Source organism: Pelodiscus sinensis, chromosome 16, assembly GCF_052426305.1.
Source record: "Pelodiscus sinensis isolate ZL-2025 chromosome 16, ASM5242630v1, whole genome shotgun sequence".
NCBI classification, from domain to species: Eukaryota; Metazoa; Chordata; order Testudines; family Trionychidae; genus Pelodiscus; species Pelodiscus sinensis.
The window spans coordinates 21620670-21640653 of record NC_143067.1 but is presented as its reverse complement, the minus strand read 5'-3'; the positions used below and the strand labels follow the sequence as shown (position 1 = coordinate 21640653).

The window sequence follows — 19984 nt, the reverse complement described above, 5'->3', positions numbered from 1 at the left end:
GGGGGGGGGGGGGGAGCGCTAGCTCCACGTCTCCCTGGTCTGCTGGGGGGAAGTGCCCCCTGCGCCGCCAGAGGCAGCGACAGTGGGGGAGGCACCCCGCACTAGTGGGGCCCCCCCCAGTTCGTAACTAGGGGTCCGACTTAAGTCGGACTGACGTAGTCCGGGGACTGCCTGTACACAGTTAAACTTTCACATCCTTACTATTAATAAACTAATTGACCCAATTATTCAGCTTCCTCTTGGTAACTAACTTGAACCATATATTAAGGTTCTATAGTTTTGGCTCTTCAGAAAAAATTTAAAAAGTGTCTGTTTGCAAAACTTTGGAATATTGAAATCCCAAGTACAAATGGTTTGGCATAATTTATTACTCTAGCTGTGGCTTTACTCATACAATAATTTAAACTTCAAAATTATTTATGTGCAGCAAAAATCATTAAGTGCCTTGTAAGCATTGCCTTGTTCCTGTCTGATAAGAAGTTGTTTCTGGTTCTTGCCTGTTCATGAAATTTCTCAGACAATTGTAAAGGGCATTGTTAGGATAAAGATCTGCTCTTGAATATCCCTCCATCACTTTCCTCCCCTGGACTTTAGATTGGTTAAACTGAAACAATGTAAGGTGCATTTTTTTTTCTACTCTGGCTATACTGGCTATTTACCTTCAGTGGTTCAGCTTGGACAATGAATGTCATTTTGTCAATTTCACTTGTATTTATAGTGAATTTTAGCTTCCAGTTCTCTACTGGCACAATGCAACAATGCAGGGGCAGCAAACAGTGCCAGGGAATATCTGGACAGCAGGATGGTAGTATATTGTATTAATTATTTATATAGGAAGCAGCATTGGAAGGACACTCTCTACCCCTATAGACTCTGGGGCAGCATGGTCAGCTCTTGGCCTGTTTTAAACATGAGGCCATCTGGCATTCTGCACTCTGGGACCTCATTGGTATCCACAGCTCATTAGCCGTTAGCAATAGGACAATGCAATGAAAGGGGAGACAATGCAATGTTTAGTCTGTTCTGGGTGGTGGCGATCTATCATTGCTATCTAGCAATTTAGAAGTGGCAGACTTGGGAGTGCCTTATATCAAACTGTTGTTCAGACAAAGTTACACCAAGACGGGAATGCAAAGGGAAGTTTGGCAATGTAATGAAAAGAAATACCTGAGAGGGGGAGGGTTCCCCAGAACATGGAAAAGGAATCTTCCTATTGTGTTAAACACATACGTTTATGTATGTGTTAGAAGTGCTAAGAGCCCCACATACTGCAATGATGAGGTACCATGCTAATGGACAGCTATGGTTCCAATCGACATATTAACCATCAGGGGCCTGGAAAGTCCTAAAGATTGTGTTTTGAAGTGGCCCCAGGCTGCACAGGAAGAGGCGGGGCATCAAGCAGAAGGGGCATGGCTGAGAGATTTCCGGGTTCCCCACTCCCAGACAATGATTGGTTTGGGGGTTGTCAGTCCCCATAATACACGAGGTTCTAAGGGATGCCGGAAAGGATGAGACCACAACTGGGGGTTTTAAAAAGCACAAACTGATTTTATTTTGATGACGCCAGACAATCATCAGAACAAAAATTAAACAGATTGCCAGACAACACAAAACAATTCCCTGAGGCTTTTCTAAATCACAATAATTCCCAATAACTGCCCAGGGGTTAGGAACAGTTGAATTAACACTGGTATTGTCCATAGGGCTGATTATTTACACAACTTTATACAAGGAAACAGTAAAAAACCTAAACCACAACTATTTATAAACTAACTTAGTAACTTTTTAGCCATGTCACTTGACAAACAATAAGGACAACTAAAAAATCAATTAGGATAGGGATGAATGGCGGGGAGGGGGGGGTTATACCAGTTCTGGAGACAGCAGGAACACAAGTACCGGTCACATGCTCATAAACTATCTCCACTCGGGTCGACCAACTCGGAGTACGCTCAGTAAGACTCGAGAGCGGGGGGTGCAAGGCGTCGGGTTATCAGGCCAGGCGTTCACTCGATGCGAATCCCCCGTGAGAGAGGGGCTGCCTGCCTGTTTTATTGCCTGTGAACTTATCACCCCATAGGTTGGTTTTTGCTGCAGTGGGTGGAGTAGCAGGCCTGAGCACAAGTCAGTCCATTGGCTGATCTTTCACTGCAATGGGTGGAGCAAGCAGGGGAAGATTATTAATTTACATGCCCTTATATGGAAAACACTCCACCTCAGACAGAGCCCCCTATACCAGCCTTAGAGGTATTACAGGCTATGGCTCCCTGCGACGGGCAGCCATTGTTGTAGTTCTGACTCGGACAGGGGTGAGGGAGTGCCTTTGCCCCCACTCCACGTTCCCCCAAGGTGCACATGCCCCTAGCATGGGAGGAAGACTTCCCTCACTCCCCTTCCCCAAGGCCATTAGGACCTGGGGGCGGGGGAGTGTGTGAAGACTCCTCTGCTCTCCCCCCCACCTTGAGAGCAGCACGCAGTGCTTTGAAGTGCCTCGTGCTCCTGGCAGGGTGGGGACAGAATGGAGAAGGCTTTGCATGCACCCCCAGGCCGTAATTGGCCTGGGGGTACGGGAGCAACAGGGCCTCCGTAGGCTGGATCCACCCACATAGTGGACCGGATCTGGCCCACGGAGGCCCTTTTGACCACTCCTATGTTAGACCCTCAAGACTAGCCAATTTTGGGGGGTAAGTACCTCTGTGCATGGTATGGGTGGAAGAAAGAGGACCACGAGGAGAATGAGCCTAATCAAAATGCTTCCATGAAATCAGGCCTAATTCTCCTTCCTTTTTTTTTTGTCTCGAGTTCCCCTACCTCTGACTTAAATAGAAGATTTGCCTCATTTCTACGTGCCCCTGCCCACTCCTGACTCATGTGGGCAGACAGCCCAGGAGTAATAGCAGGAGGTGAATATTAAGATGAATATTTTTGAAATAGTGCCACTTTCAATTTTCTTTCCATTATCCAAATTGTGAAGGAAGGACAGGATGCCATTTTTGTGAAAGTATTGATCAGTTTTCTGACCGGTGTGATTGACTAGCTTAGAGCCTAGAGATTATTCTGTTCTAAAGGAATATCTGATTGGGGAATGAGAGCAAGCAGAGAGAGTGAGTTTGCTTGACATCCACAGGGCAGCATGGTTTGTGTATTCTTCCAGCACTTGCAGGAGGAGGCTGGGGGAAGGTGTGAGAATGAAAGAGGGGTTAAGAGAGAGAAGCAGGACAGCGAGAGGAGGCGATCTGAACTGGGGTGGTGCCCCTTCCCTATCCTTTTATTTCTGTATTCTAAAGTTGCATCTGTGCTAGCACACTGTAGCTGTAACTTGCCGTTAGTGGGAGCAAAGATGGAAGGTACACTGCATGCAGGGCTCAGGTGTTTTTACCGCTGTGTTGTCTAAGCAAGTAACGTTATCCACTAAGGTTATGTCTACACTGCCGCTGGAGGTATAATTCCCATTTTGGGTAGACATAGCCTTACTAACGCTGATGGAGGTGGAAGGTGTAACTTCCAGTTAAGGCAGACATACCTGTGCTAGCTCTGAACAAGATAGTGTGCTAAAAATAACTGTATCCACAGCTGCATGGGCTAGCTGCCCGAGTATGTGCCTAGGATTTCAGATTGAATGGGAGGCCTGTGTCTTGCCTGTGGAGCTACAGCTACGCTGCTATTTTTAATGCCCTAGGTCACTCGGAGCTAGTGCGAGTATGTCTGTCTTAAATGGGAATTACATACCCTGAAGGTTAGATGTTGATTGTTTTAATAACTGAGATTTCCACTTATCCTGATCTTAGTTCTTTTTCCAATCAATTCTACTTCGGCTAATGAACTATCATGTAGAGCAATGGGGAACAGTCCTCACAGTCTGCATTCCTCCAATCATTTTTTGGATGATAATGTAGAGAACCAGGGAGTCATCAGCCATTACTGTATACAGGGCCTAAATAAATCAGTTGTGCATGGATCATTGAGCATCTTCGTTGTAAAACAAATGGTGTATGGTCAGTTAATCATACAAAAAAAATCTCTTGGGTCTCACAGCATTATTCATAATTCCTAAATCCTTTTGCAGTTTCATAAACAGAACATCTGTTAAAATATGGAGAAATTAGAGCCCCAAATGGTCATTTACAAATGTAGCTATTGCAGATTGTTAGGGATGCGGAGAGTTACAGCTTTGGTTTTGAAAAAACCTCATCTTTAGTTATCCCTTTTTTGTATTGCCTTCCAAATCTCCTTTGTTCTGTTCTCATTGTTCTAGACAAGGTGCTCTGATCTTATGCTGGCTGTAATGCAGCTAAGAGAAGAGCAAGACTAATGGTGGTAAGTTGACCTCTCCCAGGGTCCCCCACATGGTCAGAAGACATCTACTATTCAGCACATACAGTCTTAAGCAGCCTGTGGCATAGGAGCCCTAATCAGTTTCATTATTGACCTTGGATGTTAATATACAGTGAATGCATTTGGCTACCTGTCCAAGTTGAAATTTTGTGTTTGTTGATTTTGGCATCACCTTCAGCTACAATTAACCTTCCCAGGTAAAGTCTTAGATTACAAACAGACGTGTGTGTCATTGCTATGTAAACAAGAACCAGCAGGAACCCATGGGCTTGGACTGATGGTATGCTTTGTTTTTTTTCCTTTTTCATTTAAATGCAATCTTCAGTGCAGGTGAACTTCTCTCTGTTTCTTCTGCATTGAAATGGGAACTTTGGGAACTTAATCTTCCAGCACATTTATCATCTGATCTCACAGTATATCAGGGGAAGCGTGCCCTTTATCATCTGCTTAAGTGCTGCCTCTGCAACTTACTAATGCAGATACTTAGGAGTGAACAGCGACATGCCTATGCTAACTCAAGGAAAAACAGAGCAGGAGGGGAAAGCTATTTCTTTGTCCCCTATCCATCCACTGAAGCTGAGCTGCCTCCCAAAGCCTCTGAGATTGAGATTGAGTGCCTTCTATAGCTATATCAGTTTCTCTGTTACGCAGAGAAGCCTAATGTAGCATATTGCACAGGAGGTATAATTGATACATCTTCATATTGATCTATAGTCTAGAGGGGACTAATTACTGGCAGCCTGTGCTGGGTTCCATTAGCCCTCTATCTGCTGAATGAAACAAGCCCTACCTTTTGGGCTGATTCCCTATTCTGAGGCACTGCACAAGCAGACAAACTGTATGAGGAGCTGGTGTGAAGACAGGAGAGGAAGAAGTCTTGCTCTTCAGGCCGTAGAGCAGGCCCCCCTCCCCCAAGTGACTGATGCACAATGGAGTCAGAGAATGGTTGGTACTTGGTCGAGTCCTGTACAAAGGCCAAGTCTACACTGGCATTTTACAGCACTGTAACTTTCTGGCTCAGGAGTTAAAAAAACACCACCCTCCAGTGTAGGAAGTTATAGAGCTGTTAAGTGCCAATGTGAACCAGGCGACAGCGCTAGGAGTATGGTGAACATATTTTCTGAACCAAAAATAGGGACACCTTGACCACGCCCCCCCAAAACCATTAACCACGCCCCTGGCCTCTTAGGCCCCACCCTCCTGCCACAGGAAGTCCCACCCCTGGGGTAGTATTTCTAGGATCAAGATGAACACATAACTGGAAGTAAAAGGTGTCATGTGAACCCTCTAAGCACTCCCATCATCTACTTATAGGGATGGATTTGGGCCCCATAGAAGCATGTCTCATGCAACTACACTGCAATTGCATTAATCCAGGGTCCAGACCTAGGGTCCTATGCAGTGCTAGGGGTCTAACCTCGATTCAAGATGAAATTCAGGATCTAAGGCCTATTACTTTGCAGTGTAGATGCAGCCCTATTTGACTCAGAGCCTGAGAATCATCCAGAACTATCAATTTAATGGGACAGCTTCCATAGTCCTCTTAATGGATGTTGCCTACTGGTTTCAATTAACTTATAATCAGAGGGGGATGGAGCTGCTCCCCACCTGCTTCAAGAAAGGGGCTGCTCCAGGCTCACAAAGGGCCTGCTGCAGACAGGGGTTGTGCTCATCCAGATCAGCCCCTGTCTCGAGGGAACTCGGGGGCCCCACAGGCACGGACTACGTCAGTGTCCAGAGCAGCCTTTCTCTCTGGGGAGTCCAGCTTGCTATGGACAAGGGCTGATCCAGAAGAGGCTGGGAGCCAGTGGCAGCCCCAGTGTGACCTAACATTAACCGATTAACTGATTAATGGGATTTTACATCCCTAATAGGATGGACTGCAACTGCATTTTTTGACGTTAACTGCAAAATTATCAAGTGTCCTCCATTTCCACAAGCCAGAATGACAATACTGAAATAACCTGAGTTAGTATAACTGAGAAATGTATATGTCAAAACCATGACGGCAATACCTATATTATGTAAATAATACCTAATAATAATTGCCAAATGAGACCACTTCCTAACCTGCTTTACAGAGTGCCTGATCCAATGTAATTTTAAGCTAGGACTGGGCCCAAAGCAATCGGTTGATATTACCTAAGAAGATCCAGGGAATACTTAGTCATACTTCAAAAATATAAGGGACCAATCAGTCAAAGCCCCATTGCCTGATAGAGGAGATCTTTGAAGAAATTTGGAGAAACTTTGAATTTACTTCTGACAGCAGTGCTCTCTCATTGGACGTGGGGGCTTTAGCACAGGTTTCACTTTGTGTCAGAATAACTCAGAAATATGTTGTCCCTGCTAACTCCATTCAAGTCTAGGCAATGTGCAGCCCAAAGACAAATTCCTTTGAATCTGGAAGTCAAAACATCTCACCTCTTCACAGAGCTCACAAAAGGCTTGTTCACCATGACACAACCCTCTCTGGAGATGGTGCATCCTGCCTCTCTGTGGATGCATCAAGTGTTTTCACCTGGCATCTTAACATTGTTTAAATAATCAACTGCTTGAATGAGGAAAACTCACAAAAAGTCTGTCCATCATCCACACCTGAGTGAGTGATTTCACCACTGTGATAACAGGCCAGATCTCTCTTCTGGAGCAACAGGGAGCCTGGGGAGGTCTCTTCAAGAGAGAGGCCAGGGGTACCTCTATTTCAGTGATTCTCAACCTTGTTGAGCCAGGGGGTCCACAGGCCAATGTAAACCTTTCCATGGACCACCACTTAGTAATGGAAACTCACCATTAATTACATCATTTCACTGGAGCCATTTTTCTAGTGCTGCAGCTAGGGAGAATGATTTAATTTAAATTATTAAACAGATGGAGCATTTTAACTCTCTCATGTTAATCAAACTTCATTTTAAATAAAATAAAATATTAATTTGTCCAACACAAAAGGTTTCAATGTTTTCTTTCTTTATCAGCTTCAGAGGGGTAGCCGAGTTCATCTGTACAGGATAAACTTTAGTCTGGTAGCACTTTAAAGACTAACAAAACATGTAGATGGTATCATGAGCTTTCATGGGCACAGCCCACAGCTCCAGTCATCTGAAGAAGAGGGCTGTGCCCACGAAAACTCATGATACCATCTACATGTTTCGTTAGTCTTTAACATGCTACCAGACTATTTGTTGCTTTTTAAGTTTAGATTCTTGATTGATGGCAGGCATAGGGAACATTTTTTAGGTCGGGGCCATTGATCCACAGAAAAGTCAGTTGGGGACCCCAGAAGTGAGAAGCAAAAGAACTCCCCAAACCCCCAACCCTCACTAAGGTGGTCCCCAACTGAGACACCTCATTCCTCCAGTGTTCCAACCCCAACTTTTCTGATAGATTTTTATGAAGCCACTTAGGTTCTGGGGTGGGGACAAAAATGAGGGGTTTAGTATGTGTGACAGGGCTGCCAGAGAATGGGATAGGGATGGGGTGCAGGGTCTGGGATGGAGGTGGGGGGGGGTAGAAGAGGCAGAGATTGCAAGCTGTTGGTGGCAGGTAGGGTGCAGAAACAGGCTGGGAATAACAGTGTCTGGCTAGGGGAAGGGCACAAGAGCAAGGGAGGATGCAGTGTGTGGCAAAGAAGGAGGGCACAGGAGAAACAGCGGATGTAGGAGCGGACTTGGGCTAGGTCTACCCTATCAAGTCTTTTTTTCTGAAAAAGCCATGCAAATTGTGCTCCACAATTTGTGTAGCTTTTTTTCGATTGCTTTTCCAGAAGAGGCTTTTCCACTATTTGGCCCTGTCCAGAAACTACAAATACAGGGCTCCCTGAGAGAGCAGTGTGCTCTTCCACTTTTTTTCATGGAAGAGCAAACACATTCTCTGGATGCAGCAGGGTTTTTCCAGGATACCTCTGGTATCCAGAAAAACCCCACCGTGTAGACATAGCCTGGGGTAGGATGTCTGGCCAAGGGGGAGTGTGCAGGAGAGGTCAGGGGTAGATGCTTCCCCACCAGGCTGCCTTCCATTCAGTGGGGGGGGCACTCTTCTTCTCCCCCTGCCCAGCTGGGCTGTGGTGGGGGGAGTTGTCCACCCCCACCCCCGCTGCCCAACCACAGGGGGGCGCTCTCCATTCCCACCCAGCCAGGCTGCGGGGGAGGCTGCTCTCCATCCTTCCCCCCCCCCCCCAGCTGGCCTGGGGGGGGGGGGGGCGGGACCGCTCTTCACCATGCCGCTCCCCCTCCACCAACCCAGTCACTTACTTGGCTTCCTCGCGCTTCTCAGAGGCACCGCCTCTTCTATTGGCTGGATCCCCAGCCTCAGGGAAGTCCCGGAAGTTTCCCTGACTCCTCCCCCAGGAATGGGATGGGGAGGGGGAGGAGAAGCAGCAAGAGACCTTTTTCTGGGACAAAACTGGGGGGTTTCGGGACACCCCAACAAAACATTAAAAATTGGGACAGTCCCGGATTTTTGGGGCTATATGGTCACCATAGCTAGGAGCCCTACTTCCAGCACTGTTAGCTACTCTCCTCGCAGAGGTGGTTTCCACAGAGTGCTTGGAGAGCGCTCTCTCGTACTGCCGCCACACTTTCAGTTTAACGTGCTGTTGTGCCTATGCTTTAAACTGTTAAATGTAGACAAAGTCTAATAGATCCCTTGCCCCCTCTGTGTGTGTGTGTGTGTGTGTGTGTGTGTGTGTGTGTGTGTGTTACAAGGGAGCCATTGTACTCCATAGTAGTGTGTGGAAAGTGCGGATCCCATGAACAAGTCTTCGTAAACCTTTTACGCCCCATCTCCCCTCAGTCCCGCCTTGTCCCCCGAGTTCCACTGTTCTTTCCACAAGGCCCTCTAAGGCCTTGAAGATAAGAAGCAGGATTTGCTCTGTGGCAAAAATGTCTTGTCAGATGCACAATGCAGGGACAAAAATCTGGCAGAAGCTTGGGAAAAGACATAAAGACCCCAGTGGAAACAAAGCAAGGACAGACTAATCAGTGACAACCGGAGGCTTTCTTTCACTTTTGTGACAAATTAGGAGGTGAGGGCAAGCTGGAGGTGAAGTGATTGAATGAGAGCCAGCAGAGTGGAAAAAAGTTGGGGTGAATTAGGCAGTGAAAGAGCCCTTTTGCATGTCGAGGTGGTATAAAAGGATCAGAGGGTGAAAGCCAATTAACTGATCAAAGAGGAGAAACCAACCCCTAAAGAAAGGGGGTTGGTTAAGTGGAGAAGACTAAGAATAGGTGTTAATAAAATAGCTAGGGGGCTGCAATGAATTTGGAAATACAGCTGGCCCTAGATAAGTGTGTAGGCAGGGAGAATAGAGAGAAGGAGGTTCAGAAGGATGCAGTTTAATTGCCTTCTGCTGTTCTCTTTTTCCTTGTGTGCTTTCTGCTCTTCCACATTCATGATAAAGTCCCTTGGCACCTATAATGTCCATGGGGTTAGTGCTTTCTGCAGACCTAAGAGTGACCAGTGAAACTGGGCTTTTCAGTCGGTAGCATTTAGAACTAGAATTGCTTCTGTTTTATAGTTGCTAGCTAAACTGTCAGGGCTGAAACAAACACGTAGTAAAACACTGGACTACTCTAAAAGGAAGAGCCCGATTCTGTTCTCACTGCTTTTACATTGACTTCAGGGGAGTTTCTCTTGAAGGGAGAATCTGGTTCAATGTTCTTAAAAATGCAGGTCCAATTCCTTTCCATCTGTGTCAGCCTGAGTAATCCAGCAGGGCATCTTTGTTAACAGACAGCTCCTCTCCAAAAGAGAAGAAATGCAGGTGAACTGCTCTGCAGGCACAATCATAGCCCCTCTTCTCTGCTGGGGAGAAAGGATGGAAGAGCCATGGGACACGTCCTTCTGAGGCAGTGCAGCCATTGTCACTTTTTGCTTAGTCATTGCATATGCTCCCTTCTGCTGAAAATCTTCCTGTGTTTTGTCTTCTCTGTGCCCTTATGATAGAGGCTAATGCTGGGTGGAAGGATTCCCACTGGCTGATTTCCAGAGATGCTAAGCACTTGCTGCTCCCATTGACTTCAGTGGGAGTTCTGGCAGCTCAGAGCTTCTGAAAACTAGGCTCAGTGTGCTGCTCCTTGCACCCTCTTGCTTCTTGTTCACCTGTGTGTGGGCCACGCTCTGGTTATTTAACATTTGGGGTACACTAAGGGCCTGACTTCCAGAGCACCTCCAAATTCAGTCCCTTAAATAAGCACCAAGAGCATAGTATGAGTATGAGGTGAGAATGGATTTCTTTGTAGCAATACTTCTGGTAGGGTAACCAGACACCCTGTTTTTAAAGAGACCTTGTTTAAAAACAAGCATACTGTCCCATACTTTCTGTCTTCATACCTCCCATCAGTGCCAGCAGGTCCTGTTGCTGGTCAGATCCCTTCTTGCTAGCAGTGTTTTGGGGGATAGGGTGTCCAGGGTCTGGTGATGGGGTGGGTATGCAAGGCTGGTGGTGTGTTAAAGATGAAGTATGTGGGGCTGGCTGTTCTCCTAGCTGGTCTGTGAGTGCAGAGAACCAGCCCTTGGTCAGAAGGCTGAGTTCACCAACAGCAGGTTCCTTACTTCCCCCCATTGCGTCTGGATGGGCTGGCACCCTGGGAAAGCCCAAGAGCCTCTGGTTTAGAGTGCTGGCCAGGAAGAGCCAAGCCCTTCATTTGTCAAAGCCACACATAGCGTTGGTTTGTGGAAGCCTCTCCACCCCTCAGCTAAGCTCTGGAGTGAGGTTGGGGAAGTGTTTGTAGCTTGTTCATCTCTGGCCCTTCACACCCACAGCAGGGGCAGGAACTTAGCACATTCTTCACCTGCCCCCCTGGGTCCTTCCCAGTATGGCAGTGCCTCTTTTCCCGGGAATGCCTCTTCCCCCTAAATACTCCTCTCCCGCTGAGCCACCTCGCTGGCCAGATTCCATGCTTGCTGAAATCCCTACAGTCAGATTCCTTAGGACCTGGTGCATAATGCATCCTTAAGACTTGGGAACATGGGTTATTTTGATGGCCAGCAGCCGCCTCGAGGTGTTAGCTGTCATTCAACACTATGCGGGAAGGAAAGGATGAGCTCTGCAAAGACACAGGCCGTGTTATCCGTCCCTCCCTCCCTCCCTCCCTGCAGCTAGAAGCAACTCCCATCCCTTCCCTTCTGCTTCTTTGTAATATATCCTTTAGTATTCATCACCTACTGAGCATGCAGTAACCATTCAAACACCATTAAATGGCTTTCGGAGAACCTTAACAATCTGGTGTCTGCTGAATGTTCTGTATAGGTCCATTGGAACACACCCCTGCTGTGCTGCTTGCTACATTAGACCTTGATGTTCCATAGCTAGCACAGATATGGTAGAGGCCAATAGCAAAAGGGTTAACTTGCATCTATGCCCAGACATGTCTCAGTTTATGCAAACTGAGTTTCAGGTCTATGGCCTAGGGTATCAAACAGGTTTCCTCTCTGCCAGTGATTATGGCAGATATGCTCTCTGTAACTGACAGGCCAAAGAACAGCACATTAATTAATAGCTGTAATTATGACACGGAAGTAATCTGGGCTGCTTGGGTATTCAGAAGATAGCTCATGTCTGAGTGCTGCATTTTGAAGCACAGCTATACAGTGTTGTTATAACTCAGTATAACCCATCATCTCAGCTCCTGGGACACTGGAGGAACATTCTGGTTTTCCTTATCTCCTTGTGTACGTGTGGTGGGCTGCTCAGATCTAAGATCTTTGCTGTCTGTACTGATTTTTATCCATTGAATTTAAAAAGAAAACATGGTTATCAAAAAGCTGGGAGAAACCATCCGACAAGCAGAAATGGTATGAGTCACAAAACGTGAATCCAAATCTGAAGGTCATAGAATCATAGGGCTGGAAGAGACCTTAGGTCCAGAGGCTGAGTTCAGCCCCCTGTCCAAAGCAGAACCAACCCCAACTAAATCATCGCTGCCAGGGCTTTGTCAAGCCGAGACTTAAAAACCTCTAAGGATGGAGATTCCACCACCTCCCTAGGTAATCCATTCCAGTGCTTCACCACCCTCCTAGTGAAATAGTTTTTCCTAATATCCAACCTAGACCTCCCCCACTGTAACTTGAGACCATTGCTCCTTGTTCTGCCATCCATCACTCTGAGAATAGCCTCTCTCTTTCCTCTTTGAAACCTCCCTTCAGCTCCCTTCAAGATCTTAAACTTTCAAATATGTTTGATTTCCTCAGTTGAATTTGGTACATTACAGACATGTGCCTACATTGGAAAGTTCAGCTGCAGATCTGGATCCAAATTCAGTGGTAATTTATGTTGTTGTTAAAACCCCATTTTATAACCAAAAATACAAAACACAACCCAGCCAAAAACAATCCAGCAAAAATGTTAACCAGTTCTATCCCTAGTTATGATGTTGGAAATTAATGGAGGTGGTGGGAAACAAGTGTGCACTGGACTGGAACACAGGAGTCTTGAGTTCTTCTATCAGCGCTGCCACTGGCCAAATGGTTGACCTTGGGCAAGTCCTTTTTCCCTTTTGTGCCTTAGTTTCTCTATCTTTAAAGTGGATGTGACAGACACCCTCTCCCCCATGTGCTTAATGAAATGGACTTACGGACATGCATATACATAACTCAAAGGTTCTTTGAGCAAATTATTTCATGTAACCCATCAATCTTCATGTCATGATCCGCTGGTTCTGTTTATCTTACTTTGATGTGTGTATCATTTTTGTGTGTAAAATTAGACCTATAGAGTGGGGAATACTTTGTGGGTTTTACATGTGTGAATGACAGAGATGGAGGGTGTTACCCAACTGTTAAACCATCTCTTTTGTCCTTAAGTCTGAGCAGTGGTTGGTAGGGAGTGGCCTCAATTCCTTAAGAAAAAACAGGAAAGCAGAGGCTTTGGTCTTTTGGCAGGGCTGTACCTGAAGGAAGGAGCCGAAGACCCCAGGTTTGGAGGGGCAACTGGAAACGAGGTTTTAGGGTGAGCGTAAAGAGTTTGTACTGAGATTTCAGTGTAGAATTAGCCAAGCGTTTTTGTTTCTTTTGATTTGTAACCTACTTTGCTCTTCCTGATCTCGCTTATTATCACTTAAATCCTGCTGCTTCTACTTAGAAAATAAAAATGATTTTATTATCATCCCCAGTGTAAATAATTGTTACCGGGGGGGAGGAGGACAACCAGGCTGTGTCCAGACTCCATGCCTCCGTCGACGGAGGCATGTAGATTAGCCAGCTCGGAAGAGGGAAATGAAGCCGCGATTAAAATAATCGCGGCTTCATTTAAATTTAAATGGCTGCCCCGATCTGCCGATCAGCTGTTTGTCGGCAGATCGGGAGAGTCTGGACGCGATGCCCCGACAAAGAAGCCTTTCTTCATCGACACAGGTAAACCTGGTTTCACGAGGCTTACCTGTGTCGATGAAGAAAGGCTTCTTTGTCGGGGCATCGCGTCCAGACTCTCCCGATCTGCCGACAAACAGCTGATCGGCAGATCGGGGCAGCCATTTAAATTTAAATGAAGCCGCGATTATTTTAATCGCGGCTTCATTTCCCTCTTCCGAGCTGGCTAATCTACATGCCTCCGTCGACGGAGGCATGGAGTCTGGACACAGCCCCAGTGTGCACATTCCCCCTTTCATTGTTAAACGGGGCTTACCTAATTACTTGGGGTTTGATCCCATCTGGGGAGTGCTATCTCAGGAGGCTGGGCCCTAAACTGCACTCTCCTTGGACCTGAAGTGGTTCAGTGTCTGTACTGCTTCTTGGTGGGGGCAGGGACCTCAGCTCAGGGCCTTGGCTGAGAGAGACCAGCAGAGCTGGCCCAGCAGGACCAGGCTGTGAGAAGTCCCAGAGAGCAGGAAGGCAGGTGGCAGTGGCCATGTCAGCACCCCGGGAGGCACCCCCTGAGGATTCATCTGTGACCGCACCCCAACACAGTGGGGATGATGGTACTGACCTTTGTAAAGGACTTTGGGATCTATGAATGGAAGGGCTATGGAAAAGCACAAGATTATTTAATATTACAATGCAAGCTTTGTTATCTGGCACTTTAACCAGCATTGCTCCCCAGACACAATACCACCTCATCTTAAGGCATGAGTGCACTTGACTCTCACTTATTCAGCCAGATGGCTTGATTCCGCTGACCCTTGCAAAGCTTCTGACAGCCAGCACAGCTGGCTGATGTCATCAGCAGGCACCTCCTTCGCCTGCCTTGAGCTGTTTAACCCTTTGCCTTCAGACTATACCTAATCCTTGCTCCTGTACATTCAATTAACAGGCAACCAGCATTCCCATGAGTGCTGAATAACAAAGCTTTCACTGTATTTTGCAGGCACTGATAATTGTGGGTAATTTTTATAGCACTTGGGCATCTTAGCACCTGATATTTTGTTGTCACATTTCTTAGATAACTTATTCCTTCTTAACTGGCTGTAACTTCTTGGGCAGATAGACACACAATGCATTTGGAACTTTCACTCACCTTTAAATTATTACATATTAAATGGGTTTAAAATACCTTGACTTATGAAAGGTGCAATATAAAATTGATTCCGATGGACCAAACGAAGAACTCTCTCTGAAGACTGTAGTTTGTTTTACATCAGCTCTGAATATGGTCCTGTGCTCCTAGAGTTCTTTTCTATTTGATTTGGCAAAGTGATCCCTGTTGCTTTCCCATCATGATTAAAATGTCTAAATGGGGCCACCCGAATTTACAGTTCACGTTTCAAGAAAGTGGCTCTTATGTCTTGCCAACCCTCAGCACGTTCACTTGTTAAATTATGCATATACTAATGAAGTGTGAAAATCAGCCAAATAACAACTCTCTGTAATCGCTTAACGTCCCCAGAGCATTGTGGCTTTTTTATTATTATTATTTTATGATTTGCAGCCCATTCTGAGTCACGTTTCTTCAGGGCATTCTTCCAACAACTGGGGCTAATTAGCATTTTCACTTTTACCTCTTCTGAGAGCGACCTCCTCAAATGCTCAAAAGCCCACAACACCATTTGCATTTTCTGTCTTGAACTAAGTAATCTCTAATTTTCCATTATAGCATGGAATGGTTTCCTATTGCAGTTGCTGGAATCCACCTCATTACTCTTTGCTTGGGCCTGGGGGTGTTGGGAGGGAAGGCCTCAAACCATTAGGCATTCCAAGGTCACTTTTGCTCTGCTCGAAACTTCTTTATAATTTCAGCCTGTGAATTGGAATTTCTCTGTTTGGCATGACCTCCTGGACAAAGGTGCTATTCCATATTGAATCCTATCTGATTGCTGACTACGAATTTTTGACTAGGAGAGTAAGACATTTTGTTACTTCTACCATTCTTCCATCATTGTCTTTCTGGGAGTCTGCATACAATTTTGAGTTGCCCCAGCAGGACAAGATCATCGTTTTAACACATTATGCTGAATTGACACCACTACATGTTAAACCTTTATTTTCACTTAACTGCCAGAACCTGAGTGCACTTGTCTCGCTGTTTGACCTAAATCGTTGGGAAGGGGTCCTTACCATTAAACAGTTGCATCATTCATGATACCAAGCTGGGAGGGGTTGCAAGTGCTTTGGAGGATAGGGTAATGATTCAAAATGATCTGGACAAACTGGAGAAGTGGCCTTAGAGAGGGTATTTAAATAATTGCTGCTTCAATTTAAATTAAAATGGCTGCTGCGCTGAAGCCAATCAGCTGTTTGTCGGCTCAGCACGCTAGTCTGGATGCTCCGCGGTCGACATCAAAGGCATTTGTCGACCACCCCATTATGCCTCGTGGGATGAGGTTTACCGGGACAGTCGACAGATGCCTTTGATGTCGACCGCAGAGCATCCAGACTAGTGTGCTGAGCCGACAAACAGCTGATCGGCTTCAGCGTGGTAGCCATTTTAATTTAAATGAAGCAGCGATTATTTAAACTAATCTACATGGCTCTGGCGACAGAGCCATGTAATCTAGACATACCCCTAAATAGGATGAAGTTTAATAAGGACAGATACAAAGTACTCTACTTAGGAAGGAACAATCAGTTTCACGCATACAAAATGGGGATGACTGTCTATGAAGGAGTAGCGCAGAAAGGCATGTAGGGGTTATAGTGGGTCACAAGCTAAATATGAGTCAGTAGTATGACACTGTTGCAAAAAAAGCCAACATGATCCTGGGATGCATTAAGAAGAGTGTCATAAGCAAGACATGAGAAGTCATTCTTCTGCTCTACTCTGCACTGATTAGGCCTCAGTTGGAGTATTGTGTCCAGTTTTGGACCCCATGTTTCAGGAGAGATGTGGACCAAATTACAGAAGGTCCAGGGAAGAGCAACAAAAATGATTAAAGGTCTAGGAAAACATGAGCTATGAGGGAAGACTGAAAGAATTGGGCTTGTTTAGTTTAGAAAAGAGAAGACTGAGAAGGGGCCATTATAGCAGCTTTCAAGTACCTAAAATGGTGTTACAAGGAGCAGGCAGAAAAATTATTCTCCTTAATTTCTGAGGATAGGACAAGAAGCAATGGGCTTAAATTGCATCAAGGGAGGTTTAGGTTGGACATTAGAGGAAACTTCCTAACTGTCAGGATTGTTAAGGACTGGAATAAATAGCCTAAAGAGGTTGTGGAAGCTCCATCATTGGTGATAATTAAGGGCAGGTTAGATAATTAACATCTGTCAAGGATAATCTAGATGGGGTGGGCAAAAGGTGGTTAGCAAGCCGGATCCAAACCACCAAACTGCTGGACCGGGCCTGCGGCTGCCTTGACACCACCCTTATTACAAAGCAGCTGCAGCTGCTGTAAACAGCAGGCTGCTAATTGCTATACAGTCTTGGGGGGAGGGGAGTGGGTTCTGGCACTGTCACCACTCCCTAGCAAATGCCCCAGCTCCCATTGGCCAGTTTCTGGCCAATAGAAGCTGAGAAACTTTGCTGAAGGCAGGGTCAGCAAATGAAGCCGCACTCACTCCCTGCCTGTGCCAGAGTAGAGCCACATGTCTCAGGTCCCTGCAGAGCTGCGGGCTAGCACCTGTATAGGTAAGTACCTCCCAGCCAGAGCCTGCCTCTGGCACCCCAACTACCTGTCCCAGGTCACCACCAAACCCTCTGTACCCCCTCTCCCACCTCCTCCAGGTCACAACTCCCTCCCATACCTTGTACCCCTTTGTACACTCCTTTCCCCAGGCAATAATCTTTTCCTGGACACTGCACTGCAAGCCGCTCCCCCAGATTATAAGCCCCTCCTTCATCCAAACTCCCTCTCAGACCCCACACTCCTTCCTGCACCCCAGTCCTCTGTCCCAAGCTCCCTTCTACATCCCACCTGCCGTCTCAGACCCTGCATTCCTCCATAGAAGTGCGGTCCTTGACCACTTTCCAAAATTTTGGAGTGATCCCCCATTAAAAGTTACTGGCCACCCCAGTCTAGATTGTACTTGGTCGTGCTGTGAGGGCAGTCGACTAGACTGAAGACCTCTTGAGTTTCCTTCCAGCTATGGTTCTATGAGGCTCAGTGTCCATTAGGTATGTGAATGACTAGTTGATGAGCATTTGCTTCTCAGATAGTTGACAGGCTAGTTGACTAGTCACAACCCCTCCTTCATTCCCCCTCCCCCACTTCTATCAGAAAGAGGCAACAAGGGGGGTGAAGAGAAGACCGCACTGCATGGAGCCTGCAGCCAGACCCTGGGCTTCATGCAGCAGGGGTGTCCTCAGGCTGCACATGGCATTTCAAAGCAGCAGTGCCGCGTGGAGCCCAGGGTCAGCATTGACCCAAGGCTCTGTGCTGCGCTGCTGCTTTGAGATGCCATGGGGAGCATAGGGCCAGCAGGGGACTGCTCCGCTGACCTGGGGCTCCTTGCAGCATTTTTGCCTTTGAAGTGTAGGGCTTTAGCTACGCTTCAAAGGCAGAAGTGCCCTGTTGGCTATCAAAATGTAACATCCCTAGTGTGCATTACTTGTCTGTAAAGCATCAGGCACACCTAGAACAATGTGTAAGTAACTACACAAGTAACAAAACTACCTTTTGTTTCCGTCTGTGGCTAGTGGGGAATGGTGGATTTTTGTGTTACTACAAACGTGTTCCATCAAGCCCAAGGATTCTGTCTCATAAAAATAAACAAAGCACCCTGAAAACCTGACTGTAGATTAACCATATGATAGCACCTCAGGAAACTGCAGAGTTCCAACACAACAACTTGAGGCAGAAGGGGGATCTGGTTAGCCACTTGGAAGCAGAATTATCTATCTAGATCTCACTTGCTAGCCAAAGCTGAGCAGAGAGTGAAAGAGGATGATGCTTTTCCACTTTAATATGGCTGGTGTATAAATACTTGAGAACAAGATGTGAGGCTTGGGCCAAAGAATGGCACACCCTGTTGGATCATGGGTCTTTGTATAGATTTGGTTTGTTTTCTGAATGGAAAACAACATGGAAATGACCTTGAATAGAGTTTGCTGAGTCCCCACAACTCCAGTTTCTGGCAAACTCAATGGAAGGTGCTCAGCACTGTGCTGAATCAGACCCTTACTAAATAATGTGGAGTGACAGGAAAAATGAGGGACAGATTTTAACAGAAACTCTACCTATGCACTCTCAAAGATGGTAGACAAGATAAGGACATGAATGTGCATGGCATAGAAAACACTGGCTTCTGATCCATTAATAGATCAGTGTACCTGCAGCTGAAAAAGCAAGTTACTAGCATTTTGGGGACATGCCACCGTATGCAAATAGTATATCCCATGGCACTTATAATTAATACAAGAAAAGACTGTCTGAGGGCTCGAGCACACAATTAAGGTATTTGACTGCGCTTTTGTGGGCCTGAGGCCTAAACGTTTAATCGTGGCATTTAAAATTGCACCTGTAATTTTGTGCGTGCACATTTTTATGCACACAGTTTTGCATGTGCAGATACTTTTATATGATCTCGGTAGCAAATTATGTGACCACTCAAATCATGTCATTATATCTGGAGATGCAGGTGCTGGAAGTAGGGGTTGCTCAGGGTGCTGCTGCACCTCTAGGCTAGAAGTGGTTTCTGTCATATACAGGGTTTACAGTGTGGTTCAATAACTCTGCACCCCAATATGTAAATTATCCAGCACCCCTCACTGCATATGATTCTCTTTTCACTTTCACTGAGTTAATTTCTGTGTAACTGCAGTGACTTCAGTGGAGTTACTTGTGGTTATGCTAATCCAAGATCAGAATTAGGCCATATTATATGAATACAAGGATTAAAACACAAGACCTTACACAAGGCCATTTTGTTTACCATCTTTGGATGGGGAAAATGTTTTGGGTGCAGTTTTAAAGGCCAAGTTGTTCTCTCTTTGAAAGCGTGATCCGTTGCATTAGAGATTCCCAGTTCTCTTCTGACAATTTAACATTTTCCCATGTGCCTTGTAAGTGTGTCTGCTTGCTTAGTTCCACTGTCTTAAATAATGGTGCATGGATCACATCTCTTTGTCACTTGAGTTCACAGCAGCCTCTGGTTGTTTCATTCCTCCAGCTGGGATCAAATGGTAACAATTAATCACATGCAATCCAGATATGTATCATCTCTTTATTTCTTCCACTCTTAGTCATACAAAGGTAAAACAGAACAGATCACCTTCTGCTCTTTGAAGAAAACCTGTTACATTATTAGAAAATTGATAGCAATAAGGAAAAGAAGGTGGAGG

General features: G+C 46.0%; 1 protein-coding gene across 3 annotated transcripts in view; it reads left to right on the top strand.

The window, feature by feature from the left end:
* PPP2R2B (protein phosphatase 2 regulatory subunit Bbeta) overlaps window positions 1-19984 on the top strand; it is a 306610-nt gene that overhangs the window by 145916 nt on the left and 140710 nt on the right. Inside the window, exon 1 of one of the 3 annotated variants that reach the window (XM_075900292.2) lies at window positions 17275-17332. The exons of the other annotated variants lie outside the window; for them this stretch is intronic. Coding sequence (XP_075756407.1) covers window positions 17290-17332 — 43 coding nt within the window. The 5' untranslated portion in view covers window positions 17275-17289. Of the gene's footprint in view, window positions 1-17274; window positions 17333-19984 lie in introns of those variants that run through there. 3 annotated transcript variants of the gene reach the window in all.